The sequence below is a fragment of the Rhinopithecus roxellana genome, chromosome 15 (genome assembly GCF_007565055.1).
Source record: "Rhinopithecus roxellana isolate Shanxi Qingling chromosome 15, ASM756505v1, whole genome shotgun sequence".
Classification (NCBI taxonomy): Eukaryota; Metazoa; Chordata; class Mammalia; order Primates; family Cercopithecidae; genus Rhinopithecus; species Rhinopithecus roxellana.
This window is the reverse complement of record NC_044563.1, coordinates 57,985,940-58,010,764: the sequence shown is the minus strand read 5'-3', so window position 1 is coordinate 58,010,764 and position 24,825 is coordinate 57,985,940. Positions and strand designations below refer to the sequence as shown.

The 24,825-nt window shown below is 38.6% G+C and overlaps 2 protein-coding genes across 5 annotated transcripts in view; one reads left to right on the top strand and one right to left on the bottom strand.

Annotated features, from left to right (window-relative positions):
* C2CD3 (C2 domain containing 3 centriole elongation regulator) overlaps positions 1-12,105 on the bottom strand; it is a 158,202-nt gene extending 146,097 nt beyond the window's left edge. For 2 of the 3 annotated variants that reach the window (XM_030917912.1, XM_030917913.1), the window contains exons 1-3: positions 11,933-12,105; positions 9,250-9,519; positions 2,010-2,167 (exon numbers count right to left, since the gene is read on the bottom strand). In XM_030917912.1, the coding sequence (XP_030773772.1) occupies positions 2,010-2,167; positions 9,250-9,519; positions 11,933-12,002 (498 nt within the window). In that variant the 5' untranslated portion in view covers positions 12,003-12,105. The other variant, XM_010366825.2, reaches the window with a different exon arrangement.
* The window catches only part of PPME1 (protein phosphatase methylesterase 1), an 83,851-nt gene continuing 70,990 nt past the window's right edge, over positions 11,965-24,825 (top strand). The window contains exon 1 of one of the 2 annotated variants that reach the window (XM_010366826.2): positions 11,965-12,424. In XM_010366826.2, coding sequence (XP_010365128.1) covers positions 12,324-12,424 — 101 coding nt within the window. In that variant the 5' untranslated portion in view covers positions 11,965-12,323. The remainder of the gene's footprint in view (positions 12,425-24,825) is intronic. The other variant, XM_010366828.2, reaches the window with a different exon arrangement.

Below are 24,825 nucleotides of genomic sequence, written 5' to 3'. Positions count from 1 at the left end.
GAGATGACAGCTCCATGTGTGTGACTGACCCTAAGTAAGACCTTCCAGTGGGACAAGATATGGAGGTGGAAGACAGTGATAGTGATGATCCTGACCCCGTGTAGGCTTAGGTTAATGTGTGTGTTTGTGTCTCAGTTTTTAACAAAAATGTTTAAAAAGTTAAAAACATTTGAAAATGGAAAAAAGCTTATAGAATCAGGATACAAAAAATATTTTTGCATACCTGTAAAATGTGTTTGTGTTTTAAGTGTTATTACAAAAGATTCAAAAAGTTAAAAAAAATTAAAAGTTTATAAAGTAAAAAAAGTTAAAGTAAGCTAAGGTTAATTTATTATCAAAGAACAACATTGTTTTGTAAATTTAGCGTAGTCTTCTAAGTGTACAGTGTTTATAAAGTCTACAGTAGTATATGGTAATGTCCTAGGCCTTCACATTCACTCACCACTTACTCACTGACTCACCCAGAGCAACTTCTAGTCCTGTAAGCTCTATCCATAACTGCTCTATATAGGTATATATCTTTTATCTTTTATACTGTTATTTCATCTTTTATACTGCTATCTTTTAACTTTTACACTGTTATTTTTATGTACTTTTTCTATGTTTAGATATGCTTAGATATGCAAATTCTTACCATCGTGTTATAACGGTCTTCATTGTGTTACAACAGTATTCAGTATAGTAACATGCTATATAGGTTTGTAGCCTAGAAGCAATAGGCTATACCCTAAGCCTAGGTGTATAGTAGGCTATACCATTTAGGCTTGTGTCACTACACTCTATGATGTTTGCATAAGGATGAAATTGCCTGAGGACACATTTCTCAAAATACATCCCCATCATTAGTAGTAATGCATGACTGTATATTCAAAGGAAATAAAATCAGTATGTCAATGAGATACCGATACTCTGTTTATCACAGCACTATTCACAATAGCCAAGATGTGGAATCAACCTAAGCATTCATCGACCAATCAATGGATTTTTAAAAATGTATATATACACAATGGAATACTATTTACAATAAAAAAAGAATGAAATCCTGCCATTTGTGACAACATGGATGAACCTGGAAGACATTATGTTAAATGAAATAAGCCAGGAACAGAAGGACAAATATTATACTGCATGATCTCACTCATATAGAATCTAAAGAAAGTAGATCTCATACAAGCAGAGCAGAATAGTGGTTAACAAAGATTAGGGAAGGTAACAGGGAGGGAGGATGGGGAGAGGGTGGTCAATGGGTACTATGGTACAGACAGGAGGAATAAATTCTGGTGTTCTATTGTACAGTTGGGTGAATACAGTTAACACCAACGAATTGTATATTTCAAAATAGCCAGAAGAGAGGACTCACCACAAAGAAAAATAATACAAGTTTGAGATGATGGATATGCTAATTACCCTGATTTGATCCTTACACAATGTATACATGTATCTAAACATCACATTGTACTCTAAAAATATGTGCATTATGTGTTAATTAGAAATAAAATTTACAAAGTAAGCTGAATCAATAAATGAATACATCAAAGATACCACTTACATGAGTCAAACAAGCAATTATTTTCGGTACTATATTATGAGCTATGGGAAAAACAAAGAAAGCAGAAAACAAAGGCTTGCCTCTCGGGGAATCTACAAACTAAAAGTAAGAGGAATTAAAGAGAGCCTACTAATAAACTATTTTGGAAACTATGTAGAATTATAACTGAACAAGGATTATATAATTAATGCTTTTATGAATGTAAAAAAGAGCACAAGAAGAATGAATGCAGTAGGAGGTGTGAAGGTCTCTCGGAACTTGAGATGGCACTAAGGCACTAGAGGATTTGGATAAGTGGGAAACAAAAGCAGGTCTACTGGGTAAAAACATGAGCAAAGGCATGAGGTGGAAACTAGCATGATATACAGGAGCCATGGACCTATCTATTCTACAAATAGACTCAACTATTTCTGCCCAAAAAGCTTATTCTATGCAGCAAATAATTAAAATATATTTTTACCTGGAGTTCTCCAAGTTTCTTAGATGTTGATGAAACAATGGTAAAAAATCCATTGATTTGATGGGTTGGAGAAAGCTGAGCTAGTCCATTGATCTGAACTCTACCAATTGGAAGATGGTCAAGTTTGGTGATTACTTCCAGCACCAGCACAGCCATATCTAATCAGAAACAATTACAACACGGATATTTTTCATTTACTTTTATTTTCTTTTTTAAGAAGTGCGTAGAGGGGTATATGCAGAAAAGCTTTTTAACTTGAAAAAAATATTTTATGTTGGGTAACACCATTGCATTGGTGAAAGTGAGGGAAATTAGGTACTTTAATATGTTGCTAATAGGATGGCTAACCAGAAAGCAATTCAGTAATAACATAAAAAAGTAGAAAAGCACATATCCTTTTTCCATGCAATTCTACTCTGTTTTTTTTTTTTTTTTTTTTTTTTTTCTTGAGACAGGGTCCCTCTGTCACCCAGGCTGGAGTACACTGGCACAATCATAGTTCACTGCAACCTCGAACTCCTGGACTCAAGAGATCCTCCTGTCCTAGTCTCACAAGTAGCTGAGACTAGAGGCACACACCACCATACTGGGTAATTTTTAAAATTTTTATAGAGACAAGGTCTCACTGTGTTGCCCAGGCTGATCTCAAACTCCTGGCCTCAAGTGATCCCTCTGACCTTGGCCTCCCAAAGCGCTGGGATTACAAGTATGAGCCACTAAAGCAAGCCTACTCCTTAAACTTTATTTTACAAATTGTAAATTGATCTATGTACCAGAATATTAAATAAACTGCATTTACAACAGCAAAATGGTGAAAAATAAAGTAATAAAAAGAATATAAGTAGCTCTATCTATACTGATAACGGAACAACATCCAAGATGAATTGCTAAGTAGAAAAAAAGTGCTAACTATATATATATATATATATAATTTGTGTAAATAAAAGGAATTATGCAAAGAAGCTTTTATTAGTATAGAATATATTTTATAAGTAAATATATTCTTGTGTAAAGACACACAAGAGACTGGTAACCTTTCATACCTTTAAAATGTTTTACCATGTGCATGTATTTCCTAATAAAAAAAAGTGATACAACTGATAGAAAATACAACTGATTTAAAAACTACAACAGAGATAACAATTAACGATCTGGGCAAAGTAATTCAACTTAAGAAATTATTTTAATTTCAAATAATCACTTATCATACCATTCTGGGCGTAGAGGAGTATGAACCCAAGATCAAAAGAATAAAGATTAAGAGAAGAATGACAAATACCACACACTGAGGAAAAAATAAATCAACTGAACAAAAATATTTAGCATAGCAAGTATTTGATAAGAAAAATACCCTTAAAAGAGTATTGATAAATGTATTTGCTGAGAACTCAGGCTTTGGTTTTGACACACAGAGCAACAAATCTCAGTTTTCATTCCCATCATTTCTAGTTTTGAATTGGACAAAGGATTGCCCTTGCATAGCTGCAAGGGTTGGTCCCTGCCTCCCAGGAGTATCTAATTGCATACTCTTGGGTTATCTGGAGCACTGAGCTATTGAGAGCACTTGGAACCAAGAGAAATGAAAATAAACTTCTCGACTATAGTCTTTAACTAGTCACTTAAGACTAATACCTTCATGCCCAGAGGAGAAGAAATATAATGTATGCATATGGAATCTAAGATCATTTCAGAACAGTTTAACTTCTGACTATTTTCTTAACCAAAGTTGAGAAAATGGTTCGTTTTCACCATTTGTTCAATACTGTAGTGAAAAGCATGTAGGAATTATTATTAGAAGACCTGTGATTGTGTTCTGACTGCAATATTCACAAGCTATTTCTGTATAAGCCATCGTTGTCTGTAAAGTAGGCTCATAACATTTACATCACTGCTGTGTGAGGAACTGGGGTTACTGCAAGCAGAACACTAGTACAGCGTCTTCCCACATGGTAGTTGCTGAATGGTTGTTAAATGACTTTAGGCAAATTACTTGACATATCATAGTCTCTGTGTAACAACTTGATATGGTTTGGCTGTGTCCCCACCCAAATCTCATCTTGAATTGTAACTCCCATAATCCCCACATGTCATGGGAGACCAGGGGGAGATAACTGCATCACAGGGGCGGTTCTCCCCATCCTGTTTTCATGATAGTAGGTTAGTTCTCATGAGCTCTGATGGTTTTATAAGGGGCTTCCCGCTTTGCTGGGCACTCATTTTTCTCTCCTGCTGCCATGTGAAGGACATGTTTGCTTCCCCTTCTGCCATGACTGTAAGTTTCCTGAGGCCTCCCTAGCCATGTGGACCTGTGAGTCAATTAAACATCTTTCTTTTACAAATTACCCAGTTTCAGGTAAGTCTTTTTTTTTTTTTTTGAGACGGAGTCTCGCTCTGTCGCCCAGGCTGGAGTGCAGTGGCCGGATCTCAGCTCACTGCAAGCTCCGCCTCCCGGGTTTACGCCATTCTCCTGCCTCAGCCTCCCGAGTAGCTGGGACTACAGGTGCCACCACCTCGCCCGGCTAGTTTTTTTTTGTATTTTTTAGTAGAGACGAGGTTTCACCGTGTTTGCCAGGATGGTCTCGAACTCTTGACCTCGTGATCTGCCCGTCTCGGCCTCCCAAAGTGCTGGGATTACAGGCTTGAGCCACCGCGCCCGGCCTCAGGTAAGTCTTTATAGCAGCATGAGAATGGACTAATACACTACTCATGGGGTTATCTGAAAGTCATATGAGCAAATAAATATAAAAGTGCTTTGTAGACTATAAAATGGTATACACACATAGAATAAGGGAAATGGACTAACATTTATTCATTGGGTATTTACTAACAGCCAGGCTCTTCCACGTCTCATTAATTCTCTTAACAACCCTATGATACAGGTGTTTCTGTCTTCATTTGGGGATAAAAGAGGCTCTGCAACGTCATGTATATTCCTAAGTTCACCCAGCTTTAAATTGACAGAACTGGGCTAAAACTCATTTCTATCCAACTATAAGTCCACTATGCTTAATTATAAGTCCACTACACTATTCATCACTTATAGGACAAAAAGCTTAATTCTTAATAGACTTCTGACCTTTATACTTCATTTGTTGTGGAATTAGAACCCCTATTGTTCAGCACTATTCCTACTCCCATTTGTCTTTCACATTCCAACTAACTGAATCCTATCTGATTAAAGAGAGGTAAAAATCATGTAGTGCAGCCATAATTTTCTCAGTTTCTACTCTAGTTGTTCCATGCTCCAAACATTTTCATGGCTTCTATTTTCTGCAACAGAACAAAGGGTAAAGGAAGATGTAAGAGTATGAGGCATATCTCAGAACCCTATAATCCTTCTATTTTCTAAGGCAGTATGATATAATAGAAGTATTAATAATTTTGGAGTTAAGTGCCTCCCTGAATTTAGGGTTGGTGCCAGGGTAACCTTGGGTTAGTCACTTTTAACTCTTTGAACCTCAAATTCATCACTCAGAAAATCAGGATAATACCCACTGCAAATGTACAGGGCCCAGAGCATGCTTTCTAGCGCTCTGCAGAGGCTCTATCTTATTTCTCCTATTGTATTTTCACTTTCTGTAAACAAAAAGTTATGAAGATTTAAAATATAAAGATTTTCTCATTAATTAAACAGAAATCTGTACCTAACATGTTTTTGTAGTTGCCTTAACTTCTGTTTAGAATAAGGTAAAATAGATATGAAGAAAGTGGTCAGGCATGGTGGCTTGCCTGTAATCCCAGCACTTTGGGAAGCCAAGGCAGGAGGATTGCTTGAGTAGAGAAATTTGACACCAGCCTGGGCAACAACAGTGAGACCTCATCTCCACAAAAAATACAAAAATTAGCTGAATGTCGTGGCATCTGCTTATATTCCCGGCTACTCAGGAGGCTGAGGTGGGAAGATTACTTGAACCCAGGAGGTTGAGGCTACAGTGAACTGTGCTCGCATCACTGCACTCCAGCCTGGCTGACGGAGAGCGACCTTTTCTCAAAAATAAAATAAAATAGATACGAAGAAATAAATAAAATGATCTATACATCAAATAAGATGATAGATTTGAAAGTATTTGAAACACTGTAAGATGCGATACATTTCCGCTTCTTTTTTTATATGTTATTTTTATCTGAGGAACTCACATAATCGTTCTTACCACCTCTCTCCAGCCTAGAAAAAAAGAGCAACCCCATTTCATTTCAAATGTTAATACTGGTACAGCCTATATATTTCACTCATTTGTAAATCTCTTCATACAGTAGGGACTTCTCCTTTTTTGACTCATACAGTATCCTAATTACAAGGTTATTTTGTACTTGTCTTAATATCTTGAGTGTAATAAAAATGGCTTGAGAAAAAAATATGGTTCATGCTAATATGTGACAACATATTCATTACTTTACTTTTTGCATTTTATATTATTTTAAGTTAAATATGTACACAAAAGAGTAAATAAAATAATAATAATAACACGAATACCTACCACACAGGTTAAGAAATAGCACATTTTTTCCAAGTTTTTGGTTAGAGCACACACTTCTGTGAACTGATGTCTTATCTCTTCATTTTCTGTTGTTTTCTTTCTTTTTTAGAAACAGGGTTTCACTCTGTCACCCAGGCTGGAGTACAGCGGCACGAACATGGCTCACCACAGCCTTGACTTCCTGGGCTCAAGTGATTTCTCTCACCTCAGCCTCCCAAATAGCTGGGCCTACAGGTGTGCACCACCATGCCCAGCTAATTAAAAAAAATTTTTTTTGTAGAAACAGGGTTTTGCTATGCATGTGGAATGTAATTTTTTTGTAGAAACAGGGTTTTGCCCAGGCCGGTCTCGAACTCTTGGCCTCAAGTGATCTTCCTGCCTCAGCCTCCCAAAGTGTTGAGATTACAGGCGTGAGCCACCACATTCAGTCTCTTATTGCTTCATTTTCTAAAAAACATGTCATGTCAGCCAGGTGTGGTGGCTTACGCCTGTAATCCCAGAATTTCAGGAGGCCAAGGCGAGCAGATCATGAGGTCAGGAGATCGAGACCATCCTGGCTAACACGGTGAAACCCCATCTCTACTAAAAATACAAAAAAATTAGCCGGGTGTGGTGGCAGGAGCCTGTAGTCCCAGCTACTCGGGAGGCTGAGGCAGGAGAATGGCCTGAACCCGGGAGGCGGAGCTTGCAGTGAGACAAGATTGCACCACTGCACTCCAGCCTGGGCAACAGAGCAAGACTCCGTTTCAAAACAACAACAACAACAACAACAACAACAAAAACATGTCATGTTTACAGTTGGACTGTCACTTATAAGGTTCACCTCGTGTCTCCTGTTGAAATTCTACCTTTCCATGGCCTTCTTTCTTAACTAGAATCATGAAATTTGGGTGCTGGCACATTTGATGTTTAACTCTTTCAATTTACTGGTGGGAAAATTAAGGCCCAAGAAGATGAAATGGCTTGCTCAAAGTCAAACAGCAAGAGCATAGAGTAGAAGCAGGATTCTGGCTTCCTAATAAGATTAGTCCTTATTAACTTCCTAGAATATTCATATGATATTACTATATGTATCAAGTAATCAGACACTGTCTGGCATTGCTCACTACTGTTTCATGTATGTCAGTTTTGTTTTCAACTAATCTTTAAGTTCCTTTTGGGCAGGGAATACATCTTAAATCTCTGTACACACTGCCTGAGTCTTAATATTTTTGTAAGACTTGTACCTACAATGTGTCAGCTACTAGATCAATCACTTTACAAACATTTTTTTCATTTAGTATTCACAATAATTCCTGACAAATAAGTGCCATTTTCCCCAATTAACTAATAGGAAACTGGGGCCCCAAGATGCTAAGGAACCTCTCAGCATCACCTAACAATCTAGTCCTGAAACCAGAGTTCAAACTCTAGACTGTCTAGACTTCAACCAGGTTGCTTCTTTGTGAAAATACCTAGAAAATGGAAGGGCAACTATATGATCCCATTTTACAGACGGGGAAACAGGAATCAGAAATGGAAAGAGACTTTCCCAAAATCACATAGTTGGTAACACCAATGTAAATGTTCGGATGCCAAATCCAGTGCACTAGTATACCATAAGATGTTCAAATAAAAGTCTGACCTGTTGATTACCATATTAATAAATTCCTTGTCTCTTATTAAATTTCTAATCACTCCTCATTTGTTACATTACATAAAAATACTACCTGAGGATTTAAGTTTTAAGTTTACAGTAGCAAGATTATTTATGAATATTTTTAATCGCATTTATTGCATTTAACCTACTATTAATAACTAAACTTTTTTGTGAAGTTAGAGTTCTGTATCATTCTGATTAATTTTTTGGATTTTTTGTAAACCCCACAGTGCCTTAAACAATGTCTAGCATGTGCTAAATATATTTTTTGAATGATTGAATTACAGCATTTGTTCTTTACATGTTGATGTTTCAAAAATTTTTTCTCGAGGGAATGTAAGTTACTCAAGGACAAGTTAATCTTTAACTCACCCCTGGCTCTCCAATATTCTGAGCCCAACAATGTTTACATGATAAATACTCGAATTTTATTGACTTCAACTGAATTGATTTGATAAATAACCCCATCACCCAAAACGTATTTATGTGAAAGCTTGACCTGAATGAAGAAATAACATAGTACACTCAGAATACTTTCCTTGTACAAAAATGAAGACATCTTGGCTTCTGGTTCCCTACAGAGGGATGCTTTCCATCTCTGAACATCTGTAATACTAACTCCCTAAACCATTCATTTGGCATTTAGTATGTATTATCTTATACTATTGGTACATTTTACATCTATATCCTCTTTCCTTGAGTATAACGTAAACCCCAGAGTTGAGACTACAGTTATTACCTAAAAAAGCATGGTGTAGTGAAAAGAGCATGAGTTTTGGTGACAGACAGAAGTGGGTTCAAATCCTAATTCAGTGATTTATCAACTTTGTGACCTCAGAAACTATTCATTTCATCCCTCCAAACTTGTTTCATTGTCTATAAAACACAGACAATACCTATCTTTCAGGGTTATTAAGGATTAGAAGGAATACATTTCAAAACTGCTGGCACACAGTAACACTCAATAAATTTACAAAGAAAAATCTCTACTATAAAAACTCTTTGACTCTTCAATAATTAAGAATGCCCATATATGCTAGGTACACAATAACACTTATTGCTGACAATATAACCACATGCTTTGTATTATGTCCGCAGGTGCAATGATAAAACAATAACATACCTGTGAGATAAGAGGTAAACTGTTTTGGACCACAACGAATAGCATAACGTGTAGTTGTTCTCACAGCTTTTGGTTCAGTCTGCAATGCATCCCTGGGACAAAAGAGGGTTCCATCTGATGTTTCTCCCCACCATCTCACTCGGACCAGTACACAAGTGGGAGGCTTTGCAATCTTCCATATGACTCTATTAATAGTAAGTTTTAGAAAGCAGCGTAGCTGGCCTTCAACCAGAGGTGGCAGGCTTGTAGACGGAGAAATGTCACTTAGACCTGTAGAGGAATCCAAGAAAATGGAATCAAAATTTAGACTAAATATAGAAAACATATAATACGCTTTTTGAATGAAAACAAACAAAACATTTTAGTCTTAAGTTCAGCAATTTATCATCATTTAGAAAAAAGGTTTATCCTACCCATTATTCTAACACATGAGAAGTAACTATCAAATCAGACCACGGAATAATCTACCTGGTCATGTAAGTCACCCTGATAACTAATTAGTATTTAAGGTTTGATTTGAGTTACTCTAAGTAAAGAACATACCAACAAAGACACACTAATATAAACTTTTCTTTAGAGTTACTATTTGAAAAATACAAATATCAGAAGTAGCTGAAATTTTTCTAAGTATGGTTGAAATTTTTACAAGTACAGTTGTTTTAAATATTGCAACATCTATGGTTTTTAAGATGTGTAAACTTTAACTTTTTTTTTTTAAAAAAACACTAACTATAAAACAGTAACAACTCCCTTCACTCACAAACGATTTAGACTATATCATACAACTCAGCATTTCAATGAAGAACATCTTAAATTGTCTGTAACTTTTCTTTCCTGCCGAGATCACACACTCAGTGAGGACACAGACTATCTAATCTTCAGATTCTGCCACTATTTTTAACACAGTGCTGGGTTCATATATTTATTGGCTTTAGTATTTATTGGATTTCATAGAGACATTAAAGTGTAAACAAAGCAATTAATCATGACTTTCTATAAAATTTTCCTTTAATGACCCTGACTGTCTTCCATTCATAGTACATTTTCAAGAAGACTTAGAGGAAATTTAAGAAACCATTCATGCATTATGTATACCTTTTTTTTCCTTTGACTTTTCTTTGAGGAGTGGTTATGCCTCAACGAAGAAAATATATGGAATGTATCAGGACTAATTATTTGGACTTCTAATGCAAACACCTCCTCTGCCCTCCATAGTGGAGAAAAGACCCACCATAATCCTTACGGATAGTTTCAACATAAAAATTATACACGATTGTGTATATATTTCTACTATGGAAATGGTATAGCAAAAAAAGTATATTCTGTTCTATACTATATTATTTCTACTTTGACTTTCCGCTTATCAACCAAACATGCTTAACTGGTTTGACACAGGGAGCACTAGTATGCTTCAGTCTCAGATCCTCCCATCTTTCGTGGCAGGAAAGTCACTACCTCAAAACTGCCTTAGTTATCTTTAAACAGCTTGGATAAGAGTAGTTCCCAGATTGTAGCTTCAGTCCTCAACCCAATGGCCTAATGTCCTATCACTGCTCCGAACCAATACTTCTTTTCTCACTAAACTGCCTACGATGCAAAAGGGCAGGTTCACCCACTGTCCTTTTTCCTTCGAGGCAGTCTTGTAGAGATTCAATATCCAGTTTCCTGATCTGCCCTCGGTTCCTAGTTTGACTGTTCTCACTGCAGCTAACATCCCCTACTCGGTGAGCCTGTGTCTCCTCGAGCTGCTAACCTGATAAGGACTCTCTGCTGTACACTCTTTCACGATCTCAGGTCCTTCAGGAGAACTTCATGCCCTTATCCCCACTTCAATCCTATCACACCTGTCATTCCCCACTCTTCCCCGCTCTATACTCTACAATTATTTTTTTCCCAACTCCTGCTCATAGCCAGCGCTTCATGCTTCATTCATTCAACAAACATTTACCAAGTCCTGCTTTGTACTAATCCTTCGTCATTCAGTAATGTATAAAACGTGATTCTTGTCCACAATCACACAAGAAATGGTATCATCTCTTTGCCAATTTATGTTTCTTCCTGTCCCTGAGGACCTCTAAAGCTACACGCACACATACATTTCACTTCGTTATCAAAACCAATCCTATTATTGTTTGTTCTTCTCCTCTACAGTCATCCCACCGGTAACCTTCATCTCATTAATCACCACTTTGTGGCCCCTACCCCAGCCCCTAATTCCTTTCTACTCTCTGGAGGGCCAACTGCCCTTCCTTTTAACCTTCTGGTCCCCTGGCTATTTCCCTTCTTACGTCCCTTTTCTTGTTTATCCAGCGGGGGTGTGGGTCTCCCTAAAATTCCTTACACCCTGCTCCCCTGTTAACGCTTTCCTCAATCTTTGATTGCTCGGGTTACCTCTTTTTTTGCGCCCACGGCTGCCCCCAGGCCCTTGGCCTTTTCGTTGCCTCATGATGAGACCGAGCTCTTCTTCATCAGCGCAACTCTGTCTCCAGCACCTAAGCAGTAGCCTCCCGCCATCCCTCCCCACGGCGCCTGCGTTCCCCGGCAACCGGCGCCGCTGGGCAGCCTGGGAGGCAGGAAAAAGCCACTCTTCCTCTAACAGTCTCCGGAAAACAGTGCGAAGAGAAGGCGCCAAGACGCCTTCCCTCCAATAGACTACAATACCCAGGATGCTTTGCTACAATACCTCTGCGGGGTTGGCTGGGGGCGCCTACAGCTGCGCAAGCGCATGGGGATACGCCCGTTGAGGACTCCATTGCCCAGGGTGCATTGCCCTGAAGACCGCTCCTCTTTCCGGTGAAAGTTGTCGGGTTTCCAGTTGGGAGACTGCGGAGTTCGCAGACTCTGTTACCCAGCTTTCTTTGTGCGAGGGCTGTTGCGCACTTCCGGTGGAAGCGCTGAAGCGAGTGGGTGGAGTTTGCAGAGCCGGTGGGCGGTAGGCTGTGCTACCGGTAGCTGGGTGCTGTCCAAAGGCGACAGGGCGTCGTTAGGGGAGCGAGTCGTGACAGGTTGGGCCACACTCAACGTGGGACGAAGGTTCGCCTACTGTTTGACTACGTGCGTGCAGCCTTTCCTTGATGTCGGCCCTCGAAAAGAGCATGCACCTCGGCCGCCTTCCCTCTCGCCCACCTCTACCCGGCAGTGGGGGCAGTCAGAGTGGAGCCAAGATGCGAATGGGGTACGTGACCCATACCCCTTCTACCTGGGGGCCAGGCCCCGGCCATTGGAGAATGGTGGCTCTGGGCGTTCAGAGAGGCATGGGGAAGGAGTCTACCGATAGGAGAAAATGTTGGCGGCGGCCTGGAGATATTTAGATGGAGTAGAAGGCAGATTGGGGAACTAGGGGAGGCGCCAAGTCAATAGAAATTGGAGGAAAAATAATGTTGTTGGAGGGAGAGGGGAATGAGGCAAAGGTTGGGGAAGCTGAGAGACTAACATAACTGAGAATCACCTCCAGAATGAAGGAGGTTTAGAAAAGGGAGTAGAACGGTGACAAAGGTGGAGGAAAATCGGCCAGGGAAGGTGGAGGGAAATGGGGAATGACTGAGAGAAAAGTTGAGGGGAATTGAGGCAACAACTAAGGAAAGGTTTGAAAGGAGTGGATATTGTAAAAGTTCTAATATCTATACTGTGAGAACTAGATACTAGAAAAGCGGAGGGAGTTGGACAGGGTTGGAGAACGAAAGAGGAGCACTAGGAAGCAGGCGATTCTAGATAATTCCCAGAGGTCTAAAGACAGATTCAGGGAATGAGAGGTGAGATTAGGCCTCTTAAGGGAGAATGAGAAAGTTTGGGGAGTAGGCCTAAGGTAAGGTGGAGAACATAGCCATGAAGATTGTTAAGGGTAATAGGAATGTGCTGAGAAGCTGGACAGGATAAGGGAGAGAGAAGAAGGAGAGGACTCAAGAATTTACAAAGTGACCATAGGCTCTAAAGATTGAGAAATGACTATAAATACGGTTTGGTGAATGGAAGTGCTGCAGTTGTAAGGTCTGGGAAGCTTAGAGGAAGATTTGGGCAATCAGTTTTTGCTGGGCTAATAGATCTGAGGGAAGCGATGTACTGGCCTAAGACTTTGAATTAGTGAAGCATTGGGAGTTAGGGAAATAGTTTGCTGGAAAGAGAGAAGAGCCATGTTGAAGAGATAGGCTTTGGAATTTTAGATCATTAAATGGCTTGTGCCAGGTTAGGGGATACTTGGGCCGAGGACAAAGAATGAGGTGAACATGGGATAATTGTTGGAAAGCGGAGACAATTGAATAGGCATTTGGTTTTGAGGGGATATTTGTAGTTTCAGACAGGATTCTGGGAATTAGTGACTGTAAAGAGAAAAGGAGTAGGAAGGATACTTAGGTATGAAGACTCGAGTGTATTTGGGATTCTAGAGATGAATTGATAGATATTCTTTGAAAAAGGACTACAGAAGAGAAACCTTAGGTTCTGAAGAAGTAATGTGTGTAAAAACTTATCAAAACAAGCGAGAATAGGAGATGCAGTCCTGTGACAGTAAGTCCTAGGGATGAAAAGAAAGGAGAATCCTATAAAACAGTGGGGTAAAGGAATGGGAAGAACAGTTGGCAAAACCAGGGAAGGAAACTAAGAGTTGAAGTGGAGACCTGCTATGATATACAGTAGAAAAAGGAGAAAACCTTAGCAGGGGGAGATAAGAGAGATGGACGCACAATAGAGGAGGTAGAAGGCTACATAGAAAGTAAAATGAAGATTATTTTGACTTTGGAAGATCGAAAAGTTGGACTATAACATGAATAAAGAGAATTTGGAAACTGACCCATAACATTATTTGGGAAAATTAACCTGGAGTTTAATATTAATGTAACATCAGTTGTTGTTATATATCTTCATTGCTGCCTTTCTTAAACTACAATTTGATTTTTCAGTATACCAGCACTCTTCTATACAAATACATAAGAAAATCAGATTTTTAATAATTATACATTCTTTAGATAAATTTAATTAGGGCTCAGCTTCTGATTTTGTCAAAACAAGTTCTCTGAAGATTGAAGAACTGGGTGAAAATACTGAGAGAAAATAAAAGGAAAATCTGCTGATTAGAAGATTGTATAATTGTTAGTAATTCATCGTTTTTATTTTGTATTACTTTTCATTTTATTTTTTTTAGGGACAGAGTCTCGCTGTGTTGCCCAGGCCGGAGTGCAGTGGCACGATCTTGGCTCACTGCAACTTCCCCCTCCCGGGTTCAAGTGATTCATGTGCCTCAGCCTCCCAAGTAGCTGGGATTACCGGTGTGCACCACCATGCCTGGCTAATTTTTGTATTTTTAGTAGAGATGGGATTTCACCATGTTGGCCAGGCTGGTCTTGAACTCCTGGCCTCAAGTGATTTGCCCCACTTGGCTTCCCAAAGTACTGGGATTATAGGATTGAGCTACCATGCCTGGACAACTTATCCTTTTTAAATAGGTGCTTTGGTCTTCTTGGTTTAGGGTAACTGCTTATCCTGCAAAAGAAAGTTCTTTAGAAAGGTCTTTCTGTATGATAGTATTGTGAAGAGAAGAGCCTATATTGGTGAATATTTGTGTGGTCCTCAAATGGCTTATTTTCCCTTATTTTTCTTTTCTACTTTATTGGTACATAAGCAGGCTTCATCTAAGTCTCATGGTAGTAATAATACAGGTTCTCTTTCTCCTTAGCATCATAAAGCTGAAAGAGAGCATAGGCATGGTCTCATTTCACCACTTCATCATGTAGTTGAGGAACCGAATATTCAGAGAGTCCTGTATTCTGTAAGGGAATGTATTAATAAATGAGGGAACTGAGACTCAAATATTCCTAAAGCACCCTAGAAGCTTAGCGGTGGGGCTGTTAAGGACTAGGACTTGGGTCTCTTGACTGTGAGACCCATTGTGTATTTTGAAGTCATAATTGTCATCTGGGAATACTTAATTTGAGTTGTGTATCTTATTCCTTTGCATATAATATAGGATTCAGTCTTTTTCTTCAGTCAGTTGTAGTTTATGAAGTCTCACACCAATTTCAAAGCATTCTTTATGTCTCCTTATACTTACTTCCTTTTTTCTTAGCTTCTATTCTTCCACTCTATCTATCTGTTACTCACAAGTTAGTCCTGTTCCCTTGATAGTCTCTTGTGTGGCTTACTCTTTCAACTATTTTTCATGATCTCTTGCCTTCAATTTCACTAAACATTATTTAGGCATGTTTGCATATTCAGGGTGCATATTCTGAGTTGGTGAGTTTGTTTGTTTGTTTTTTTTTTTTTGAGACGGAGTCTCGCTCTGTCGCCCAGGCTGGAGTGCAGTGGCCAGATCTCGGCTCACTGCAACCTCCGCCTCCCGGGTTTACGCCACTCTCCTGCCTCAGCCTCCCGAGTAGATGGGACTACAGGCGCCCGCCACCTCGCCCGGCTAGTTTTTTGTATTTTTTAGTAGAGACGGGGTTTCACTGTGTTAGCCAGGATGGTCTCGATCTCCTGACCTCGTGATCTGCCCGTCTTGGCCTCCCAAAGTGCTGGGATTACAGGCTTGAGCCACTGCGCCTGGCCATGTGAGTTTTCATAATTCAGTTTTTCAGATTAGATTTAGTAATCCAAAGTATCGTTGGATAATTTAATAATAGCAATTTTTAAAGTAAGTACTGTGTGCCAGACATTGTAATGGTAACTTTATGTCATTTAATGTGTGCACAGACCTGCAGGGTGAAGATTTTCCTGCATTATGGGTAAAGACATTCAGACTCAGAGATTAAAAGTCACCCAACTAGTATGTAGCAGAATCAGGATTCAATCTAAGTTTAGTCTCTAGAATCCATTCGCTTTTCAGTACACCAATATTTTCTCCTGGGTAAGGCCTGAAATCCTGGTGTCACTGTTCCTTTTAATAGATGCCAATGGATGTTGCCAAAAACGTAGTGGTTTTGAACTTCTTTATTCAAGCTTTTAGAGCTACTCTGACTAAAGTAGATTTGAGATCCCTATTTGCTTTGCACCCCTGGTGTGCTTGAGAGAAATATCTTTTGAAAGTCACTGCTTTCGTATATACTATTACTATTAGAGGAACTATAAAATATTAAATCCATTCATTATTCAGCATGTTTTTGGTTTATCAGTAGTTGTACTTTTCAGCCAGGTGTGGTGGCTCATGCCTGTAATCCCAGCACTTTGGGAGGCCAAGGTAGGTGGATCATCTGCGGTCGGGAGTTCAAGACCAGCCTGACCAACATAGAGAAATGCTGTCTCTACTAAAAATACAAAATTAGCTGGTGTGGTGGCACATGCCTGTAATCCCAGCTACTTGGGAGGCTGAGGCAGGAAAATCGCTTGAACCAAGGAGGCGGAGGTTGCGGTGAGCTGAGATCGCGCCATTGCACTCCAGCCTGGGCAACAAGAGCCAAACTCCATCTCAAAAAAAAAAAAAAAAAAAACAGCTTTTCTATATCTCTTACATTCCTTTTTCTTTTTCTTTTGTAAGAGATAGGGTCTTGCTGTGTTGCCCAAGCTGAAGTACAGTGGCTTTTCATAGGTGTGATCTTGGTGCATTACAGCCTCAAACTCAGGGGCTCACGCAGTCTTCCCACCTCATCCTCTTGAGTAGGTAGGACTGAGGATGTATGCTAGCATACCCACTTCTGTAGTGATTCAACTGACATATATATAGTCATCCCTTTTTATATTCTATGAGGTAAACTAGGGCAGGAGTTAATATTTTAATAAATGAGAAAACTGAAATGTTCACTGACTTGCCTAAGATCACAGAATCATTACGTGGCAGGAACAACATTCAAACCCAGGACTTCATATTTTTGGTCTATTATTCTTTTTATGGCGTGCATTGAAGGGTTTGGTATTTGAAGTGACATAGATCTAAGTTTGAAGCCCAACTTAGGTGTTTACATTGGTCAAGTCATTTAACTTCTCATCGTCTGTTTTCTTATCTCTAAAATGAGAATACTTCTGCTTACCTTAGAGTGCTGTGAGAATAAGATAATACATAAAAAGCACTTATAGTTCCTGACACATAAGCTCTTAAGGAATGATAGCTAGTAGATAATTATAGATTGAGAACTGTGAAGAAGGTTCATAGTTTATGTGGAAGCTCTCCTTTCAATTTCTTATGTTATCAGTTTTTTTGTCCCCATGAGCTGTATGTTTATTCATATCTGATTAGATAGTCTTTCATCCATCTTCTTAAATTTATTATGGTTATCGGGCCTCTTAGGAAGGCTTTAATGAGCTATTCACACAGATGGGGAAGTAAAGGCCAAAGTGAAGTGATTTGCTCAAGGTCACAGATTGAGTTACTAAAATAATCAAATCCCAGTATTTCTGGGTTTTTTAGTTTTTTCATTAGATTTTTAAAAAATTAAGTTACAATTTATATGCTATAGAATTCATTCTTTTAAAAGTACAATTCAGTGATTTTTAGTATGTTCACTGGGTTGTACAATTGTCACCACTAATTGCAGAACATTTTCATCCTCCCATAAACTCCTTACTCATTAGCATCCTCCCTTCCCCCCAGCATGTATTGCTTCTGGCTCTTGAGTCACAGAGAGGCTTTTCCTTTTTTCAGGTTATAAAGGAATCATTTATATTTTTTCCTGGTGCCTGTAAGGTGTCCTTTTTTTTTTTTTTTTTTTTTTGAGATAGAGTCTTGTTCTGTCACCCAGACTGGAGTGCAGTGGCGTGATTTCGGCCCGCTGCAACCTCCACTTCCTGGGTTCAGGCAATTCTCCTGCTTCAGCCTCCTGAGTAGCTGGGATTACAGGCATGCACCACCACACCCAGCTAATTTTTGTATTTTTAGTTGAGATGGGCTTTCATTATTTTGGCCAGGCTGGTCTTGAACTTCTGGCCTCAGGTAATCCACCCACCTCAGCCTCCCAAAATGCTGGGATTATAGGCGTAAGCCACCGCGCCTGGCCATTTTTTTTTAAATCCATTTGAAGTTTATCTTGATATGCAAAGTGAAGAACAGAAGAAATTTTATTTTTATGCAAAGGCTATCTAGTTGTTTTAACATCATTTATTAAATTTTTTAGTCCTTTACCCGTTATGTAAATTTCACTACAATAAAGAAATAATCCTGGCCAGGCTCAGTAGTCCATGCCTGTAATCCCAGCCCTTTGGGAGGCTGAGGTGTGTGGACCGCTTGAGCTTGGGAGTTGGAGACCAGCCTGGACAACATGGTGAAACCCCTTCTCTACAAAAATCACAAAAATTTAGCTGGGTGTGGTGGTGTGTGCCTGTAGTCCCAGCTACTCGGGAGGATCATTTGAGTCCGGGAAGCAAAGGTTGCAGTAAGCCAAGATCATGCCACTGCACTACAGCCTGGGACGCAGAGTGAGACTTGGTCTCAAAAAAAAAAAAAAAAAAAAATTCTTCCTCAGTAATTAAAATGACACCTTTGTCATATGCCAAATTTCTATATAGATCTGGGTCTGTGAAGTTTCTTTCTTGTGCCCCTACTGTACTTTTAATTAGAGGCTTTATTAATATGTTTTGATGGATGGTAGAGGTTGTTTCCCCCTCATTCATTTTTAGGATTTTCCTCGTTCCTCTTGTTTCTTTCCTCACAAATAAACTTTCTAATCCCATAGACTAGTGCCAGAAAATAATTCTGACAGTATTTTTATTGGGATTACTAAATACAAACATTAATTTAGAATAAACATTTTTATGATGTCGAATGTTCCTTGAAGAAATATGGTATCTTTCAATTTTTGTGAATCCCTTTTGAAGGAAATATATTTCAGATTCCAAGTATTGACCTAAGTTATATTCAATCTAATGTTACTTAAATTCCATAGTACTCTTAAATAATTGTAAAACTCAATAGATTTACTGTTTAAATACAATTAAATCTGCAAAAAGCCCCCAAATCAGCAACATTATATTGATGTGAAATAATCTAATTTGCTGTTATCAGTTTACTGTAGTTTAAACTACAAGGATATTTATTATTGATAGGATGTTCCAGGGTTCATTCAATTGCTAAACAATTTCATTCAGGACCCAGGCTTTTTGCATCCTTTCTTTTGCCATCCTTAGAATGGTGGCTTTTCCTTCTCTTGCTTGTCATCTTATGGTTGCAGGATGGCTGCTGCCACTCTGCTTCTATCTTATCTTTACAAATAAAAAGAAACAGGGGCCAAAGTCCTTTCCTAGCTAAGCTTGTCTTTTAATTTTTTTCCAGAAATGCAAGCTCCCCAGCAGATTTTTTCCTTAAGTCTTTTTGTCCAGAACTATTTGCGTAACCATCCTAAAAGCAATCACTGGCAGTAGGGAATGGGATTAACTATGACTGGTTTAGACCAATTTTGATTCATTCCCTTGGACTGTAGGAGAGACAACAAGAGATCTCCACTAGCTGCTTAAACAAAAGCATCACAATTTTGTTAGGGAAGAAAGAGTGGGAAGTGGGCAGGTAATGTCTGGAATGGAGAATAAACAGCATCTGCCCCAAATCCTGAGGTTAACAAGTAGAGAAGCCTAATCTTCTGATTTCAACTTCCCTACTGTTTTCATTGCAGTGTAAGTATAGGAAGTAATAATCCCACCCCCAACTCCCCTGCCCCTTATTGCCAGATTTGAGCCCCTTGACATTCATTTCAGAACTTCTGAGTAAAAGTCCATTTTTCCACTGTTGCTTATTGCCAGCAGATCCATTTCTTCTTGTATCTTCAAAATTGGGTAGTTTGCTCTTTTGTTTTATTTTAAACCTGATGAACCTTCCTTGTTATGCTACTTGATGTCAGATTTGAGAAAACATCTCTAGTTGTTTGGAAAAGACTTTTTCCTTCAAACTATGAAATAATTTTTTGTTTTGTTTTGTTTTTATTTTATTTTTTTTAAGAGAAGAAACGTTTAATTAATAGTTCCATTAAGAGGGTGGCCACACACTTAGATATTCTTCAAATACAACATTGATTACCAGTTTCAGGTACATTCTACCAATATATTTTGAAGACTGAATAAGAGATTATATTGAAAATTCCAATCATGTCAAACCACACCAGAAGACTGAAGTTGTTTACTTATCAGTCCTTTTCCTATATGCTTCTGTGTGTGTTTCCGGCCATGGACTTTTTCCAGGTTTAAGTAGACATCCTCTCTCTGCCACTAGCAACTTGTATGACTCTGGTCAGTTATTTTTCTCTTCCTGGGCCTCATTATCATGGAAAGAAAGAACACTTCGGCACCTGACATGCTTGTTTAAATCCAAGTTCCCCAGCCTGGGCAACATAGCAAAAACTTGCCTCCACTAAAACAAAACAAAACAAAACAATCAGGCATGGTGGTGCACACCTGTTAGTCCCAGCTACTTGAGAGACTGAGATGGGAGAATCACTTGAGCCTGGGAGTTTGAGGTTGCAGTGTGCTGTGATCGTGCCACTGCACTCCAGCCTGGGAGACAGAATGAGAGCCTATCTCTAAAAATAATAATTATAAAATAAAAAGTCAAATCCAAGCTCCAGTGCTACCAAAAATGGCTCTGGTCAAGTTATTTAGTATTTCTGAGTAACCTTAAAATGAGAATACTTCAGTGGTACTGTTCAAAACCCTGCTTGGTACGTAATGAACACCTCGTTGTTTCCTTTCATAAAGTAAGATTTGAGTAGATGCTCTCTAACAGCATGATTCATGATGTAGTTTTTAGAATCCTGAAGTCTGCTGCTTAATGGCATGCCTTGGAGTAAGGATCACTTCAGACCTACCACAACCCTCAGCCAGCCATGTGGTTGCTTTCTTTCCATTCTCTTCAAAGTACTGCTAATAAGGACATTTTAAAAACAGTGGTGCCTTGATTTAAATAGCTGACTGCAATTAAACTTCAGTATTTAGCCTCCACTACTAGACTCCTAGACTTTGACAGAATTTGTGACAACAGTGATTAAGAGTGCTACTGTGCCCATTCATGACTCATCAATAACTCTCTTAACAGACTTAAGCAGCCTAGATGTTGATGTATTATTTCTATTTAGATTTGAGACAGTCATGTAAAAACATACAACTTACATTTCTTGTTCCTTGTTCTCTAGGCAAGGAAGGTTTTTCCTCCTTCCCTTTCTCCCCTTTCTCTCCTTTCTCTCCTTTCTCCTGACTTTCCTTGGGATTTGATATATAATTTTGTTGGTTTTGGTCATTATCTCCTAGTAGGCATATCACATTGTAGACAAGAAGAACATTCTCTATTCTGCTTAGTTCTCTGAATTGTAATTATTGGTCAACTGTCTATTCCTCAAAACTGTTGAGGTTCATATGGGTAGGAATTGTGTCTGAATTTTGTTGGTGCCTAGAATGCTGTCTACTTTAGTGCTAACTGAACGAGAAACCCAAATCCTGGCCCATTTAACCCCATTCTGTAAGAAAAACATTATTTCCCCACCAGTTGCCTTAAGGTGGTATAACTAGGGCTATACTGCCTTTTTCCTAAAATCGGTTATACTTCATAGAATAATAGAATCTCTATTTCAATACCAGCTTTTAGGTAAAATGTATTGTGTTTACAATATGTTACTTTGAGATTTAAAATAATTATGTGGTTGAAACTCTTCTAATATGTCTTGTAATAGGCTTGTAATAGGTCTCATGTTACGTACAGATTCAGGCTTGTTACTTTTATTTTATCAAAATTTGACAATTTATGTCTTCCTCTTTGATTCCTCAAACCTGAAAGCAAGTTCATTATCATAAGAGAGCAAATGTCAATTAGCAATTATTTTCACACTAGTCTTATTTTATAGTATTCAGTTTTTCTGCCCTTGCCCAATTATCACTTATTCTCTAAGAGTGAAGACTATTTTCCAAGCACCTTCACCAAGTTTAGGGACTAGAGCAAGCAGTCTACCATTAAAGGCTAGTGTTAATAGCGCTCCAAAGTCATGTCCTAAGCAGTGTTAATTTCCTAAGTATTTCTTGCACTTAACAATTGCCAAGTTTATTTTTCTGGCAGTGCCTTCCATTTTCTTCACTTTTGCAAGTCCTACCCATCCTTTAAAACTCATGAAGCACTTTCAGACTACTTTAGCTCATTCATTTGCTCTCTCTTCTCTGAGCACGTATAACAATTTTGGCATCTCCACTCATCAGTTTTTGTGCATTGGTATTGTGCTTTTTCACTGTTTACTGTGTCAGACTTATCGAAGATAATTTTATGCAGATTTTTGTGTGTTTCCTCAGTAAACTTTGGAGCTCCTGTAGTACAAGGACCTTTGTTTCTTTGTGCTTTCTATTGTAACACAGTTAAATGTTTTTGTAAAATTTAATTTAATGGACACGTAGCACACATTCATTTAAAATAAAGTCCTGAAGCTTTTTCTGGTCAGTCCAGCTTGCACTGATTTTTCTATTTTGTGTCCTTTGGTGGCACCTGTCATTGTACCAGGAATCAGCAAACATTTTCTGTTAAAAGCCAGATAGTATTTTAGACTTTGAGGGCCATGTTAGTCTCTGTTGCAGCTACTCAGCTCTGCTGTTGTAGAGTGAAAGCAGCCACAGACAATATATAACTGAATGTGTCTGTGTTCTAACAACAGTTTATGGACACTGAAATTTGAATTTCACTTAATTTTCACATATTATTAGTCTCTCTCCTCACCCTACCCTCCACCTTTTAGAAATGTAAAGATCACTCTCTGATCCTGGGCCATGCAAAAATAGGTGGTGGGCTGGATTTCCCATAGACTGTAGTTTGCCAACCCAGTATCAATACTGTTAGTTCTGTACTTCTACTGTCTTATAGTAGAAAGAAGGTAGGTTTTAAAATCAACAAACTAGGCTTGTTTTCCTGGCTTTACTACTTACCGCTTAACTGGTGCAAACTTGACTTTATTTTTTTTTAAATGTAGATAATAATGCTAGCCTCATAGAGTTTTTGAGGAGAAAATGAGATGATATATGTGTAGAAATATTATTTAAATTGGAAAACTGTCTAATGGAAGCTTACTGTATTTCCTGAATTCTAAGATACATTTCTTTTTTACATTTAAAATGATAAAGTCTTTTTTTTTTTTTGAGATAGAGTTCTCACTCTGTCACCCAGGCTGGAGTGCAGTGGCACGATCTCGGTTCACTGCAGCCTCCACCTCACAGGTTCAAGCAACCCTTCTGCCTCAGCCTCCCGAGTAGCTGGGATTACAGGTGTGCACCACCACGCCCAGCTAATTTTTGTATTTTTAGTGGAGACAGGGTTTTACCATGTTGGTCAGGCTGGTCTCAAACTCCTGACCTCAAGGAATCTGCCCACCTTAGCCTTCTAAAGCGTTGGGAGATAGTGTCTTAACAATGCTGTTGGTCAGATAACAATTCTAACTTGGTTCTCATTGGCTGAACATAAGTGAACACCAAAACCAGGATCAAAATTTACAAAACATACAGGTGTTGAGAACTTCTTAGAGATATAACTGGAGTGCTCTTTTAACCACTAAGAACTGAATGCTTGTGAGGAGGCATGGGTGTTCAATCGGGTGGGTTAAGCAATATTCCTAAAGTGAGAGTCAAAAGTAAGGCTGAGGCCAGGCACCATGGTTCATGCCTGTAATCCCAACACTTTGGGAGGCTGAGGTGGGAGGATTGCTTGAGCTCAGGAGTTCAAGACCAGCCTGGGCAACATAGCTAGACCTTGTCTCTAAAAAAAAAAAAAAAGGTAAGGGCTGGTGTAGTGGCTCACACTTGTAATCCCAGCACTTTTGGAGTTCAAGGTGGGAGGATTGCTTGAGCCCAGGAATTTGAGACCAGCCTGGGCAACATAGTGAGACCACATCTCTACAAAAAGTTAAAAGATTAGCCAAGCATGGTAGCGTGTACCTATTGTCACAACTACTTGAGAGGCTGAGGTGGGAGGATCAGTTGAGCCTAGGAGGTTGAGGTTGCAGTGAGCCATTATCGTGACACTGTACTCCAGCCTGGATGACAGAGGGAGACCCTGTCTCAAAACAATAAAAAAAGTCAGATAGCTCTAAATAATTGAAAGCTGGCATATGAACTGGTGTTTAGTTATATGAAACATTCCATCACCAATATTCTTGTGAGGCACAGAAAACTGTGTTAGTCCGAGTGATTCAAAAGAGAGTGGAACTATGAAGAAATGGTCAGGAGTACCTTAAGTTTTTTATTCTGCTTTCATTTATGTGTGTTACATATATGTCTCCATAAGTAATATATAAGGAATCTATATAAGTATAAAAGAGCTGTTTCTTCTGTAGAAACACAAAATGAATTCTTTTTTATATAAAAAATGTAAAATGAATTCTAAGTGATAAAGTATTGTGTCATACTTGATAATTCTTTTTCTTAGTTTTTCATCTTACAAATTCTTTTTCTTAGCTTTTCATCTTACAAATTGATGGTGCCTTGTACATACTGTATTTCGTCTATTCTAGCAACAAGATTGTGATCTGCTTGTTTAGTTTTCTTAATTGTAAACTCCTTTTGTATGTTATTTACTTGTCCTAATGCAGTTAGCATCTAGGAGCTCAATAAACATTTGTTGAGTGAATGAATGACACTCAGATGCAATGGAAACATGACATTTTCCCAATAGAAATAGTTTAGAATTGTCCATCCTGAATTTTTTTTTTTTTT